Here is a 13899-nt window from a genome sequence, read left to right as displayed (position 1 = left end):
TTGCCCCTGTGCGAAAGGGATAAAGAAGCCGTTTATGGACATGGACACACACCAGTGGCCACCAGTAATCTGTATGGAAATAGATTTGCTGGTAAGGCAATTAAAGCCTGGTAAAACCACCAAGTAAAATCACACAACAACAAAAGTAATCAAGAGCAACATGAGCAAGGGTGGGTCTCAATTCTAACTTCTTTTTTCTCTTTTACTGACCACACTGCATGTGTCCTGAAAGATTAGGAAGTGGCAGTAATGATCCCTATATTTTATAAGGATGAGGAAAAGTTACCTCCAAGACCTATCAGCCTGCTGTGTATAGTTAGCAAGTTGTGTGCCAGACATCTGTATGGTTGATTAGTGGTTTGGACGGAGTCTGAAAATATCCTGGCAAAGCAACAGTTTGGCTTTCATCCTGGCTTTCTGTTTTATACCCAGCCTTTATATCAAACCATCTTGCGGAAAAATAAACTAAATTTATCTCTACATGCAACATTACCGGTAGTTGATTTTAAATTGCATTTGACCTGATCTCAAGCTACAAATTGTTTTCAATGACAATTGATCACTGCCTATTTCTCCTGGTGTTGATATACTATGTAAAAGTTCATGTTTAAGGATCTGTTGAAATACCCATTGCTAAGGAAATTTCAATTTTCAGGGAGATTAGGCAGGGCTGCATCCTGGTTCCACTATTTTTAATTTCTGTATTAATTGCTCGCCTAGATATTTAGATTATCGTCCACCAAAATTTGCAAATAAACATCTTGGAATACTTCTATAAAAGAGCATTATATGCTTTTGTTTCTGTTGTAACAAATGATGTTTAGAGATCAGCAGTGATAAAACTAAAATAAATAAAAATCCTAGTTAGTAGAAATTTGGTTGAAAAGTCACAGTTGAATGGCAGCCTAAAATTGGAGTGCTTTTTTGTATATGAGAGAGTAAGGAAAAGAGTAGTCTTTTCGCTGTAGTCTTCTTTCTTTTCAATGTTCCATGTCTCAGCTACTTTTTGTTGTATAGTTATTTTTACATGCTATAAGTTTTCTCAGATCTTATTTCACTACCATCCCTCCATATTTCTGTTCTGTCCAAGGTTAGAAGTAAGGATTGTCTAAAGACAATGGGTAAATTTGTGATTTTAATCAAGATGTGATTAGGCAACAGTTTGCTTCAAAAAAAGGTAGTTGTAAAAGTTGGAATAGGTATTCTTAGTATTCATTATAAATCCATAACTTCTCCAAATAATGAAATAAATTATTGTAAAGAAATCTATTAATTAGTTACAATAAGTAATAGCAATACCACAAACAAAAGACATCAGCAAAACTGGGAACTGTGCAGTGGTGGGATTCAAATATGTGAACAACCGGTTCTCTGTGTGGATGCCGTTTCCGGAAGTCCGTTCTGGGCCTGAGCAAAAAAAAATTAGCTACCGGTTCTGCCGAACTGGTGCGAACCGGCTGAATCCCACCACTGGAACTGTGGGCTTAGTACTGATTCAGTGTAAGGAAATTCCTCTGAAATCTTAACTCTAAGCCATTAATATTTTGTAGTTCCTAGAACTTTTAAATATAATGTGGATAAGACAACTTTTATCTTACTTTATAAACTTTATGGGATAGGTCCAGGATATCTGAGGATGGAATGGGAAAATTGGGCACAGCTGCCTCACCCCAGCCCCCCTGCCCCATCCGACCCACTGTGGCCATCCCCAGGCGCTCCTCACTGGCTGCTCCCCCCAGCACTTTGCCAAGGGCAGTTCGCTTTGGCACAACTCGTCCGAACAGATTCACCACACAAGACAACTAGTTGCTCAGGATAACTCGCTGAATGCCAGAAGTGAAGAGAATCTTTTTCTCCTCCCCTCCTTCACTCCCTGTCTCTCCCTCCCTCCTTGATCCAGCTTACCCTGCCCACCCATACCCCCTTGAGCTCTGTGCACCCTCCCTCCTTGCACAAGCAGCGCAACCCAGGGATTTGAATTAAAGGCCCATTGGGGACACTCAAGGCTTTGAAGAGTCCACCTTAAAATGAATGATGCCACATTGCCCTGTTCCAAAAAGTTTATCTCGCCTTTTCTCAATTAGCAATGAGCAAAGAGGTGGGGTGGGGGTGGGGGGGGTGTTGTTCTCCATCATTTCTTGCCCAGATGTATGTATACATAAATGGGAGGGGTCTTTGGCCTTTCCCCTCTCCTCCCTGTATCTGCTGGATGTCTTCCCCAGTTTTAAATTTGACCAGCTCCTCCAAAGATTTTATCTCTGGCTCTTTTTTGTTTTCAATCTTTGTATATTTGTGACAGTTTTTCTTCTAATAGTCTTGCTGGCCCTTATTGCTCAGCCAAAGTCACCAGATGTCTGGGATCTCCAACTCGTAGTGGAGTCCTTGTTGACCCAGGTGTAGATTTCTGTAAGTCACATCTCATCACATTGTTTATGGGAGAGACACTCTTCATTTAGCTCCTCTGATGCGACCTATCTGATATGGTTGTATTATTATTATTCTGAACATGTTAATATCGGCTAAAATAAGTGATTTTTAATCTCATATGTTCTTTAGTGAAGGCACCAGGCAAGAAATCGGGAGACAGTGAGTTCTAGTTTTATCAATGGGGTGACTTTATGCCGGTCACTTCCTTTCAATCCAACTCACCTCAGAGGGTTGCTATTGTCAGGAAAATAGAAAGAGGAAGGGGTATTAGGTATGTTCACTGACCTGAGTTATTTATAAAAAAATAATAAAGGCAGGAAACAAACAAATACATGTGTTCTTTTTTAAAAAAACTGTCAGAGTAAGGCCCTGGTTTATTGCCCACCATGGTATGAAGTCTATTTTAGAAATGACTGTTTCCCAATCTTGCAACCCCTGGATGTGTGGACCTCAGTTTCCAGGATTCCCTAGTTGGCATGGCCAATTGTAAGAATTTAGGGAGTTCACATGACTGGCTGTTGTCAGGGTTGTTAAGTATGATATACATAAAAAGCAGATTTACCTCAGGCAGTAGAAACCACCACTTCTTCCATAAAATATGGTAATAAGCTATTGTGTTCTTCATTTATATCATTTCCTCCCATTTTAGTCTTAGAAGGTATTTTTACATTTGTTTAACCAAATTAATTTACAAATCTCTTTTTTTAAAAAAAGGGTAGTATTTCTAATGAAACTCATTAGAATTTTTTTTCTGTATACTAATTATTTAGCATTGTTTCAACAGAAATCATTTGGCAATCTCTCAAAAAGACATGAATTAAGACAGCAATTACAGTGTAAAAATTTTACGTGGTACCTAAGCAATGTTTTCCCTGAAGCATATGTACCAGACTTGAATCCTGCATTACATGGATTTGTGAGTATTTATTTATGCATATATTTTGTTGTTTTGTATATAAAAGGTATAGAACGACAGGTGTGTGTGTGTGTGTGTGTGTGTGTGTGTGAGAAAGAGAGAATATATGTAGCTCAGTGTTCAACTGTGGAATTCTTGATGCTCTCTGAGCTTGCTGTTTTCTTGCAGACATTTCATTCCTCAACTAAGTAACATCAGTGTGAATGTAACATCATCACTCACTTGCACTGATGATAGTTAATGAAATGCCTACAAGTAAACAACTTACAGAGCACCAAGAATTTGACAGTGTGTGTGTGTGAGAGAGAGAGAGAGAGATCCATATACATGCGCACACACACACACCCATACATGTGTGTGTGTAATTTTTTGTTTTAATAAGTTTGCAGGAAGTACCTATGTTTGTCTCTCCTTGGCTTGTCACCACAAATGTCACTGGATAAGCTTAGTCGTGTAGCTTCCTCACAGCAGCTGGCCACCTTCCAAGTGATTCACTCTGGATATGGAAGAATTCGCCCACAGAGCTCATGCTGGATTCTTCACTTCTCACCAGCTTTTCATAATCTTCACAGAAGTGCCTCTTTGATTGTGCCACTGGATGCTAGAATTCTGCACAAACTCATCGTGTAACTGGGAACCGTAGGTAGTTTGCAGATAATATTAACATCTAGCCCAGGAGTCTTCAGACTTGGCCCTTTTATGACTTGTAGACTTGTAGGCACGCTGGCTGAGGAATTCTGGGAGTTGAAGTCCACAAGTCATAAAAGGGCCAAGTTTGAAGACCTCTAATCTAGCAGCATTATCAAGAAGATTCTCCAGCAATATTGTGGAACAGCTGAATGGCTCAAACTCATTCCAATGGCTGCATGTCGCAGAGCTATGTGTGGGCTATAAGCAGCACCAGCCATGTAGAATATAAAAAAATAACACGAATCATGTGGTGCAAGTGAAAAGACTCTTAGACATCGGTTGAGCAAATTGTTCCATAAGTGATAATCATTTGCTGTGCAGAAACCATATAGAGCCGTGGTGGCGAACCTATGGCACATGTGCCACAGGTGGCATGCGGAGCCCTCTCTGTGGGGACAGGCGCCATCGTCCCAAGTCCTAGGCCTTTAGCTAGGTTTTATAAAACCTTTTCGCTTTAGGCCTCCGCCGCCGTGTGCAAAAAAAAAAAGGTTCAATCAATCAATTTCAACTTGTGGGGAAAAAAAAGATCTTGCAAAGTTGGAATTGATTGATTGAACTTTTTAGTCCCACCCAGTCTGCCGTTACCACCGCAGCCATGCCCACCCAATGGGCCATGGCCACCCAATGGGCCACACCCACCTGACACTGGATGATACATAAGTGGGTTTTGGGTTGCAGTTTGGGCACTTGGTCTCTAAAAGGTTTGCCATCACTGATATAGAGCCTTGTGACTGAGCCGAGACGCAAGGAGAAGAAAAAGCAAACACGGGTACATTATGCAAATATTTTCTATGGTAGGAAGAGGAAGAAAGTTTTCATGGGCAGAAAAGGATGATTGTAGGTTCTGAAATCCCATTTCCATACATTCAAGATTTTGTTATTTGTACTTTTACTCTGAAACGTACCACCCACACATAAAGGTGGTATTACATTGTAGTTAAGCATAGACATATGATTCTATTTCAACTTTCTATTTAGCTAAAGAATGTTGGAAGAAGAGATTGTTTGGATGTTGGAGAAAATAATTTAGGTGGAAAGCCGCTGATTATGTATACTTGTCATGGACTTGGAGGAAACCAGGTAAAATTACTTTATATATATGTCTCTGTGTGTGTGTGTGTGTGTATATAAAACAAGTATTTTCCAGTACTATTAATTTTCTTTTGAAACAGAACTACACGCTAGCATTGGTCTTCAGTGCTTTTTCAGGTCAGGTGACTATTTGGTCCACAAGATCTTTCAAGCTATCTGTTACCTAATGCCCTTAGACTCTTTCTGGAACGCAGTATAAAAGTTGATATGGAAAGGAATTCCCTAAGGATAGGGAATTATTGTCAAATGAGTTTGCATGCTTAATTGGTTAAATTTTTACCTACATAATAGCATATTTCCATCACTTACCAAGTCGCCATCTACATCTTAGTCTAATGTATTGCATTAACTCCAGGCCACATTGTTGGTTTCTGATTCAGTGTGAACCAGAAAATTGGTTTAGTTGTGTTGCAGCACTTAACCACGGGTAAACCATTGTTTAGATACGGTAATTAAAGAACACAATAATGCTTTAAAAATGTTTAAAATAAGAACACATATCAAGGAATTTTGTTTTAATGGCTATTGCTGAAAACCTAATAAGTACTGAAATGTATGGGAAGCACCCCTTTCTTTCTTGATTAGCAAAGAAGTCAAGGGGGTTTATTGCCTGGGGAATTCTGAACACCCTTGGCTTCCCACGGAATACTTTCGTGAACTAACAGCGCATCATTTCATAACAATATTATATCGCACCGGAAGAAATTAAAATGATAGGTGCGGTGTTTTATTGGCTAGGAGATTGTGTGTTCCACCTGTCCAAACACTGGTAGCAAAAGATACACATATACACACCTACATACACATAAAGCGTTTGTTTGTTTGTTCGTTCGTTCATTCATTTTTCTGTAGCTGCTCATTTCAAACCAATTGACTCTCAGCGGCAAACCACATCACAATAATGAAAATGGTAAAAACACACCAAAAGTTACAAATGATGCATATAGGCCGCTTAAAGTTACCTTGATAATTATGGAACGACTAACGCTGCAACCGTAACAGGGCCACTAGCCCTTTCAGGACCTCACTCTCAGGCACATAGCTGGAAAAGACTAAAAGGGTGGGGGCTCTTGGAACGCCAAAGGAAAAGGGTTCCCAAGGGCGGGGGCTCCTGCTGGCAAGGCTTGCCTCCTGGTCCCCACCAGCTGACCTCCCCTGGATGATGGGACCCACAGCATCTAAACCGAATTTAGACAGGTAGAAAGTATTGAAAGAAGGAAGCCTCTAAGGTAGCTTGGTCTAATATAGCATACTCCTCCCCTCAGCTGCCAAGGTCAGGGCAGTTCCAGAGCAAATGCATATCCTCGAATAACTGTGGCCTAATAGCTTTGATTCTGATTTCTTTAAATTTCTTTGGAACCGCCTTACACTAGTTCCTTTTTTTTGCTTCTGTCTCTGCTTCAGCTCTCTGGCCTTTCTTCTTCTATCTTTCCTGTCTTGTAAACCTGATAACCTTGACTCTTCCTTCCCTGCTTTTTTCCTTTCCTCTAGAAGTTTTTGCTGTCAAGGAGAGAGCCACTGTGTGATTGAGCAACCAGGCCCGAGTCATCTGTCCTGTCATGCTTAAAACCTCATGCGAGGAGGTCAGAGAGCTCTTCCTTGTAGTCAAAGCCACCTACTGTTTTGAGTATTTTGCATTTCTACCTGGGTAAATGTCTGATGAGCATTCCTGGACACACAGCCAGCTTTGTGAGAAGCTGAAAAGCAGCGTGATGTGTTAAAATGCAGGTGTCAACACGCTGCACTAATGAAAGAAATGTTCCACTAGTGGACCTCTGATGAGGATACTCCTTATTACACTATTAAAGCATTTGCTAAATATCAAAGAAATAAAATACACTTCTAGCTTTGCTATTGATTGTTACTTTCAGCATGGTTTGGGCAAAACTAAGTCCTTTTTTTCAGAATTCAGTAGCAGTAAGTAAATCTCCTATTTCCTTCTGAAATTGCTGGAGTTTATCGTTTTAAAGGTGGTTAATTATGGAATCATTAGATATTCCACTGACTTTCAGGCTAACTCTGTCCTCTACAAATTAGTTTCTTGGGAATGTAGTATGTATAGATTCAAGACATACTTCTCCATAGTTCTCTGCTTTGCGTATCTTGAAGGAAATTATGTTAACAGAATCTTTTTAATAGATGAGGTCAGCCTTTTCCAGCTGGGATTCCACCAGATTGAAAAATATTAGCCCTTACATTTTCCAACGCTACCCTGCTCAGTTCTCGTGCTTACAAGGGGGTGCGAATTTTTACACGCAGCAACTGAGCTGCCAGTCTGCCACGTTTTCTGTTACAACAAGTTGTGAAACGTGGATTGTAGAAGTTAGAAGTGAGTTGTATTTCGAAGTGAACAATTGTATTTTGGCAGTCGTTACGCAGGGGTTCCCGGAGACCTGAAAATTATTCCGAGGGCTCAACCAGGCTAAAAAGTTTTGAGAAAGGCTGGATTACGTTATGGGCAGTTACCCTTTCTGTTTGTCATTGCTGTTTGGTGACATCAATGCATTTTTTGGATTTCGATGAACGTTTCTCAAGTAATTAGAGCAGTGAATTTGTATCACTATTCTGATGACCGACATTTGTTTATCCAGTATTTTGAGTACACTGCGTACCATGAAATTAGACACAACATTCAGAAGGAGCTATGCCTACGCAGTTCTCAAGGAGTGGTACAGCTTCAGGAGTGCGGTTTCAAAGGGAAGAACAGCAGGACTCCCGAAGAAGAGAAATGGGAGCTTCGAAAGGTATTTTTCTCTCTCTCTACAAAATAATATCTTTATTTGATGTAAAACTTTCCTCATGGAAATATTCTCAAGATGGCTGCCCCAAAATGTAGAGACGATTTAAATAAGGATTAAATAGGATTTACTATGTCCCCTGCAATCAAGACACAACAGACTACAGAGATGGGCATCCTTTTCCCCCCTCAAGGTTTACATCCTCCACTTTCTCATTCTTGTAAGCAAAAACTCACAAAACATATATGCATCTCTTCTTCTTCTTGCTTGTGTGCACATCCTTCCCCCTCCAGCCTTGTCTAAGCCGAGAACTCTACAGTCGGTCTACTCTCCGGCTGTTTCCAAAAAAGCTGGGCGGTGATGATGCAATGGAAGGTTGCTCACAGATTGCACGGAAGCTTCTGGGACTGGATGTGACAGTAGCTTGCCCAAATACGTCTTGGAATATTTCACAATGGCAACTGTTGTCATTGTCTTAAACAAAACAAGACACAATAAATACTATTTTCATTCTGAAATATGTGAAGTCTTGGAATATTTCACAATGGCAACTGTTGTCATTGTCTTAAACAAAACAAGACACGATAAATACTATTTTCATTCTGAACTACTGTATGTGAAGTCTTACTTAGTCCTGTTCCCCTTTTGGCAGGTTGTTACATAACAATATTTTAAATTCAAATTTTTTAGCTATAAATGTTTTAAGTATTTTTAGGTATTCAGTAGCTTTCTTAAATTATAAGGCCGCATTTTTTTATTTTAAGTACATAAGCTGTTACCTACACTGAATTTCTAGGACTCTAAATCGCATGAATAAGTGTTAAGTTTTTTATTTATTTATTTATTTTTATTTTAATTTTTTTATTTTAATCCCATTTATATCCCGCCCTTCTCCGAAGACTCAGGGCGGCTTACAAGCTTAGCAGTAGCCTTCATTCTATGTATATGCCTGCTTATTAGGGCTTTTGCCCCCCCCAGCGGCATTATTACAAAGTCAGCTTAATTGCCCCTAACAATCTGGGTCCTCATTTTACCTACCTCCGAAGGATGGAAGGCTGAGTCAACCTTGAGCCTGGTGGGATGTGAACCTGCACTAATTGCAGGCAGCTGGTGTTACTTAAGGAGGCATTAGCCCACTGCTCCACCAAGGCTCTTAGTAAGTTGCTTTCAGTATTAGTATGTGTGTGTGGGGGGGGGAGTGCCTTTTAGTCAGGGGCCATCCGCAACTCTGGAGGCAACTCATTCCAGAGGGTTGGCACGCCCACAGAGAAGGCTCTCCCCCTGGGGGTCACCAGCCGGCATTGCTTAGCTGACGGAACCCTGAGGAGGCCGACTCTGTGGGAGCAAACAGGGCGATGGGAGGTTGACAATGGCAGCAGGTGGTCTCGCAACTTATCCAAGTCAAGGAAGAGAAGAACAGATGTTCCGATATCAGTTCACCATGTAAAATTAAGTTTGAGACCAGGCATATCCTTCCTTCTCATTTTAACAGATAAAAAAACAGACTTGGCTGAATTATTTTTAATTTAATAAATTAATATTTCATGTAAATTAACCCCATGATTTAAAAATGGGATGGGGTGAGAGGGAGATTTTTTTTTATTACATTTATATCCCGCCCTTCTCCGAAGACTCAGGGCGGCTTACAAGCTTAGCAGTAGCCTTCATTCTATGTATATGCCTGCTTGTTAGGGCTTTCACACACACCCCAAGCGGCATTATTACAAAGTCAGCTTATTGCCCCCAACAGTCTGGGTCCTCATTTTACCTACCTTGGAAGGATGGAAGGCTGAGTCAACCTTGAGCCTGGTGGGATGCGAACCTGCACTAATTGCAGGCAGCTGGTGTTACTTAAGGAGGCATTAGCCCATTGCTCCACCAAAGCTCTTAGTAAGTTGCTTTCAGTATTAGAGTGTGTGTGTGGGGGGGAGTGCCTTTTAGTGAGTATTGACTCTTGACAACTGCCTGGACCGGCATCTGCACTTTTCTTGGTAGCATTTTTAGAAGTGGTTGTGAGGTTTTTTTTGCTAGAGCAGAGAGAGATTGACTGGCCCAAGATCACCCAAATGTCTCTGTGCCAAAGACAGAACTAGAATTCACAGTCTCCCGGTTTCTAGCCCGCCAGCTTAACCACTATGCTAGACTGGCTCTCAGAGTCTGAGAGGCGCTGTCTTTGTCAATCTTGGTGGTCCTTCGGCACTCAAACAAGCACAAAGGCTACAAAATCTCGAGCAGGGAGAATCTGGGAAGCCCATTACAGGTAGTCCTTAACTTACGATGCCTGCTGGAAGTGAATTTCCATTGCTCAGCAAAGAAATAGTAAGCCTGACGTCATGTGACCGCCATGCGCTACGCAGCGACGATGGTCCCGGTTGCTGTCATAACTCCAGGTGCCCAGGTCATTAAGTGGGAAGCAGAGGGATTCCCAGATGTGGAAGGGAGGTAGCGGGTGCCCTGGGGAATTTGGTGCGGGCTGCACATAAGTTGGGTGTTGGTGCAGCGCGATACTTGTTCAAGGAAGCCAGGGAAAGGGCGCGCACGTCTGCTAATAAATAAATAAAAATAATCATCCACGGAGACTGTGGAATGAATAGGGTGCAGCTCTCTGGGACTTCTCGGTGTGCTGTGGCTCTGGGGCTGCAAGAAGCCCCTTAGCCACAGCACAAGGCCGGCCCCAGTCTGGATCAGCAGCTTCGTGTCATCCTTGGAAGCTGTCGCTGCCCCAGTCCAGCCACAGTCGCCCTGATCACCCTGTGCTCCGAGCCCCCTCTTACCCCACGCACTACTACTAGCCCAGCTGATATTCACTGTCTTCTTGCTCCTCCTTCCAACGAGGCACGACACTTTGCAAGGCAGGTGCTGGGCACAGGAGGCCATCTTCAGGTGAAGAAATTGCCGTCCAGAATCGGAGGAAGAAAGCCTTAGGTGACCAGCAGCAGGAGTATGCTTGGTCAGCAGCCAGAGCAAGAAGTCCACAAACGTCAGCTGGTGTGGCAGGGGCTGCAGACTGTGGAGGGACCCAAAGAGCATAGATGGGGGAGTTGAAGCCCCCCTGCAGTTGTAAGTGCAGGCGAGCCACCAACAGCCTGAATTTTGATCACATGACTGCAGGGCAGCACAACGGATGTAACTTTGGGGACCCGTTCAGTTCCATTGTAACTTCAAAGAGCTGCTGAACCAGTGGTCGTAAGCCCAGGACTACCAGTATACTGTAGGAATGGCAATAAAGTTCAAATTTCTATTTAACTGTTTAATTTTCCCAAGACGTTTACTTGACATAAGAGTGAATTGTGGTGAAAACCATACGTGCTTCTTTAATATCTTTAGATAAAACAGATTAAAATTGATACGTTTTTATATTCCAGGACCAGTCGTTGTACAATGCAGCATTCAATATGTGCCTTACGGGAAACAGAGAACATCCAAGTATGGTATCATGTAATCCCTCTGACGTATTTCAGAAATGGATTTTTGGCCGTAACAACTAGGTACTGCTAGTGCTAATGAAACCAACAAATCAGAATTACAGTAGTGCTTCCAAGACTTAACCAATTTAACTTTTGTTGAATCAACTGAGTTATAAAATATTTCTAAGGTTTTTCCCCCCTCACTGGCATAAAACTGAACAACGTGTTAGTTTCTTAACTGTTAAATATGTTTACAGAATACTGGAAATTGCATTTTCAGTATACATTTTAATGAAATGTCTGTCTTCAAGATGTAATTTCTTACATTTTGACTATCAGTGTGTCTGTCATATATTTTACATGGCAAAAGCCACACAGATCCTTTTTGTTAGTAATGAACCATAATTGTCAATGAAGGTTAAAATATTTTTTTATGTAATAAGTTAGTAAAAAGTGCCTGATAGAAGTTGTTTATAATTTTAAACTGTGATTATTTCCTTTTTACTTTTCCCGTTCGCTGCTTTAACTATTTAGCATGTCTATAAACTATAATCCTTCTTTTGAAAGGATTAAGTTATTTTTGGAGTGTGAGAATGAAACGAGTTCTGAACTTCTCTGTTGCCATTTCACTGTGTCTTTGTTTACTATGTTTATAAGGGTTAATTTCATCTCTTTAAGATTCTCAAACCGATTATAAAAAGCTTGCATTGCTGAAAAAAAGTGTCTGTCATATCTTTTGAAATTATACACTACCAGTTTCATAATTATATTGAAATATATTCTTTTTGTATTATGTACAAATTAGGTTTCTGTATTTGTAGTTTCTATTCCTACCTCTTTAATTGTCTTGTCATATACTGAATCAAATATTAACTTGATATGATAAAGGGCTTAATATAAGAGCATTGCAGGACAAATAGCTTCTTTCCTCAGAAGAATGGAGCACTTTTTATCGTATCTGAGCTGCACAATGAACAGTTGTTTCAACATGCAAGAAATTATAGCTAAATTATAGCTAACATATACAGCTGCTCCATTGTTCTGCTATATTGTTAGAGGCAAATTGCTGAGAAAAGGTATCATTCAAATGAGTTATACAAAAAAACCCCCCACTTGTTTGTGAATATCAAAAGTGTATTGAAAAAAGGATAAACTTTAAGTTTGCCCCTATCCCAATTATAAAAGTGGGAATGTTCCTTAAGAAATGTTTTTCCCAAGAAATGCAGCTTTATGTCTGCCATTCTCATTGTCCTAATAGTTGTTTAGGATGCGTCACAGATGCTCACTATGGACATAAAATTGCCTGTAATCAAATTCATAGTTGGTCATTGCCAACCGTGTTTGTGTGTAAGCAGATTATATCTCAGCCAAAACACTGTTATATTTGCAATTTGAAAAGTTTAAGAAAAATAACTATATTTTTAAATAGATAGATACATGTATATTTCAACAAAAAGTGGCAATTACAACTCTGCAGGTACAGTAAAGAAATTTACTGTTGAGATGTAGTTTGCAGAAATAAATTTTACTGTTTGCCAGATGTGTAAATGAGAGGGCTATTCTTATTTAAAAGTGTGTTTTATGGTTTTTCTATTCATATAACTTTCCTTCTAGTTTGTTGCAGTGTTTAAGTCAGAAAGTTAACTACTACTTTCTCTTCTTCCACATTTGAAGTTCTAGATTCTTTCCAACCAAAACCCTAAACTGAGGCTATCCTTAGCCTTCGTAGTATTTCACTGGCATTTTTATCACAAGAACCAGCCCAGGCTTATTCTTTCCCTCCTGCCTTCCGAGTGGTCTTGTATCTGTCTAAATGTGAACTTAGTTCCAGGTTAGGGTGTTAATTCTTTTCTTTTTCTTTTTTTTTGTATTCCTAACAATTTTCACTTCTTTGTAATATATTGTGCTTCTTTAATTCTGTTTTATAACAATAATAAAAAAAACAATTTTATTGTCAGCTAAGTTTGGAATCGTGGTTTCTTGCATTTGTGTCTTTAATCAGAACATCCCCAAATATAGCGCTCAAGGCGTGTGTGAAAAGACAAAGTCAAATGGCCAAACGTTAACTACTTGTCCTAGAAAAGGAGCAAGCAGGCTCCTGCGAATAGAATAGGAATTAAAACAACAGTACTAAATATGTTAATACAATGAGTCCAAGTCAGATTTTTTCCAATCCTAGACCAAAGGTAATAAGCTAACTTTTATTGAGCACAGCCCCTCTCGTTATAATTACTTCTCAAAGGTTGAGATCTTTAAAAAATATTACCTGCTTCCAGAAGGCCAGTTAGAGCGGAGACCATCCTTGCCTCCAGCAGCAGGCTCTTCCAGAGGAGGAGGAGGATACGCTTTCTGTCGGACTCCCTTTTGTATCTCCTGGGGAGCCTTAACAGGAGCAATTTAGTTGTTTGGTAGGGTAGGGAGACGTTATTGGGCAGTGGTTAAAGTAGCCAAGCCCTGAACTATATAGGGCTTCGTAAGTACCGTAAACCTCTTTGAATTGCACTTGGAACCCAGCCTGCTGGTTAGTGGTACTGCTTCTGCAATAGAGATGTAACTAGGCAGTATCACAATGGATTATTAAGAATGCTGCATTCTATGCCACCCGAATGTTCCAGGGGGTCTTCAAGTC

The 13899-nt window shown here is 40.4% G+C and overlaps 1 protein-coding gene across 1 annotated transcript in view; it reads left to right on the top strand.

Annotated features, from left to right (window-relative positions):
- The window catches only part of GALNT3 (polypeptide N-acetylgalactosaminyltransferase 3), a 34619-nt gene extending 22048 nt beyond the window's left edge, over positions 1-12571 (top strand). Inside the window, exons 8-11 of the mRNA XM_081321799.1 lie at positions 3212-3343; positions 5012-5113; positions 7717-7869; positions 11229-12571. Coding sequence (XP_081177925.1) covers positions 3212-3343; positions 5012-5113; positions 7717-7869; positions 11229-11351 — 510 coding nt within the window. The 3' untranslated portion in view covers positions 11352-12571. The remainder of the gene's footprint in view (positions 1-3211; positions 3344-5011; positions 5114-7716; positions 7870-11228) is intronic.
- Positions 12572-13899: the final 1328 nt, after the last annotated feature.

The sequence above is a fragment of the Vipera berus genome (genome assembly GCF_964194415.1).
Source record: "Vipera berus genome assembly, chromosome: 1".
Taxonomy (NCBI): Eukaryota; Metazoa; Chordata; class Lepidosauria; order Squamata; family Viperidae; genus Vipera; species Vipera berus.
Note: the sequence above shows the minus strand (reverse complement) of the source record. Positions and strands in the feature narration are given on the sequence as shown.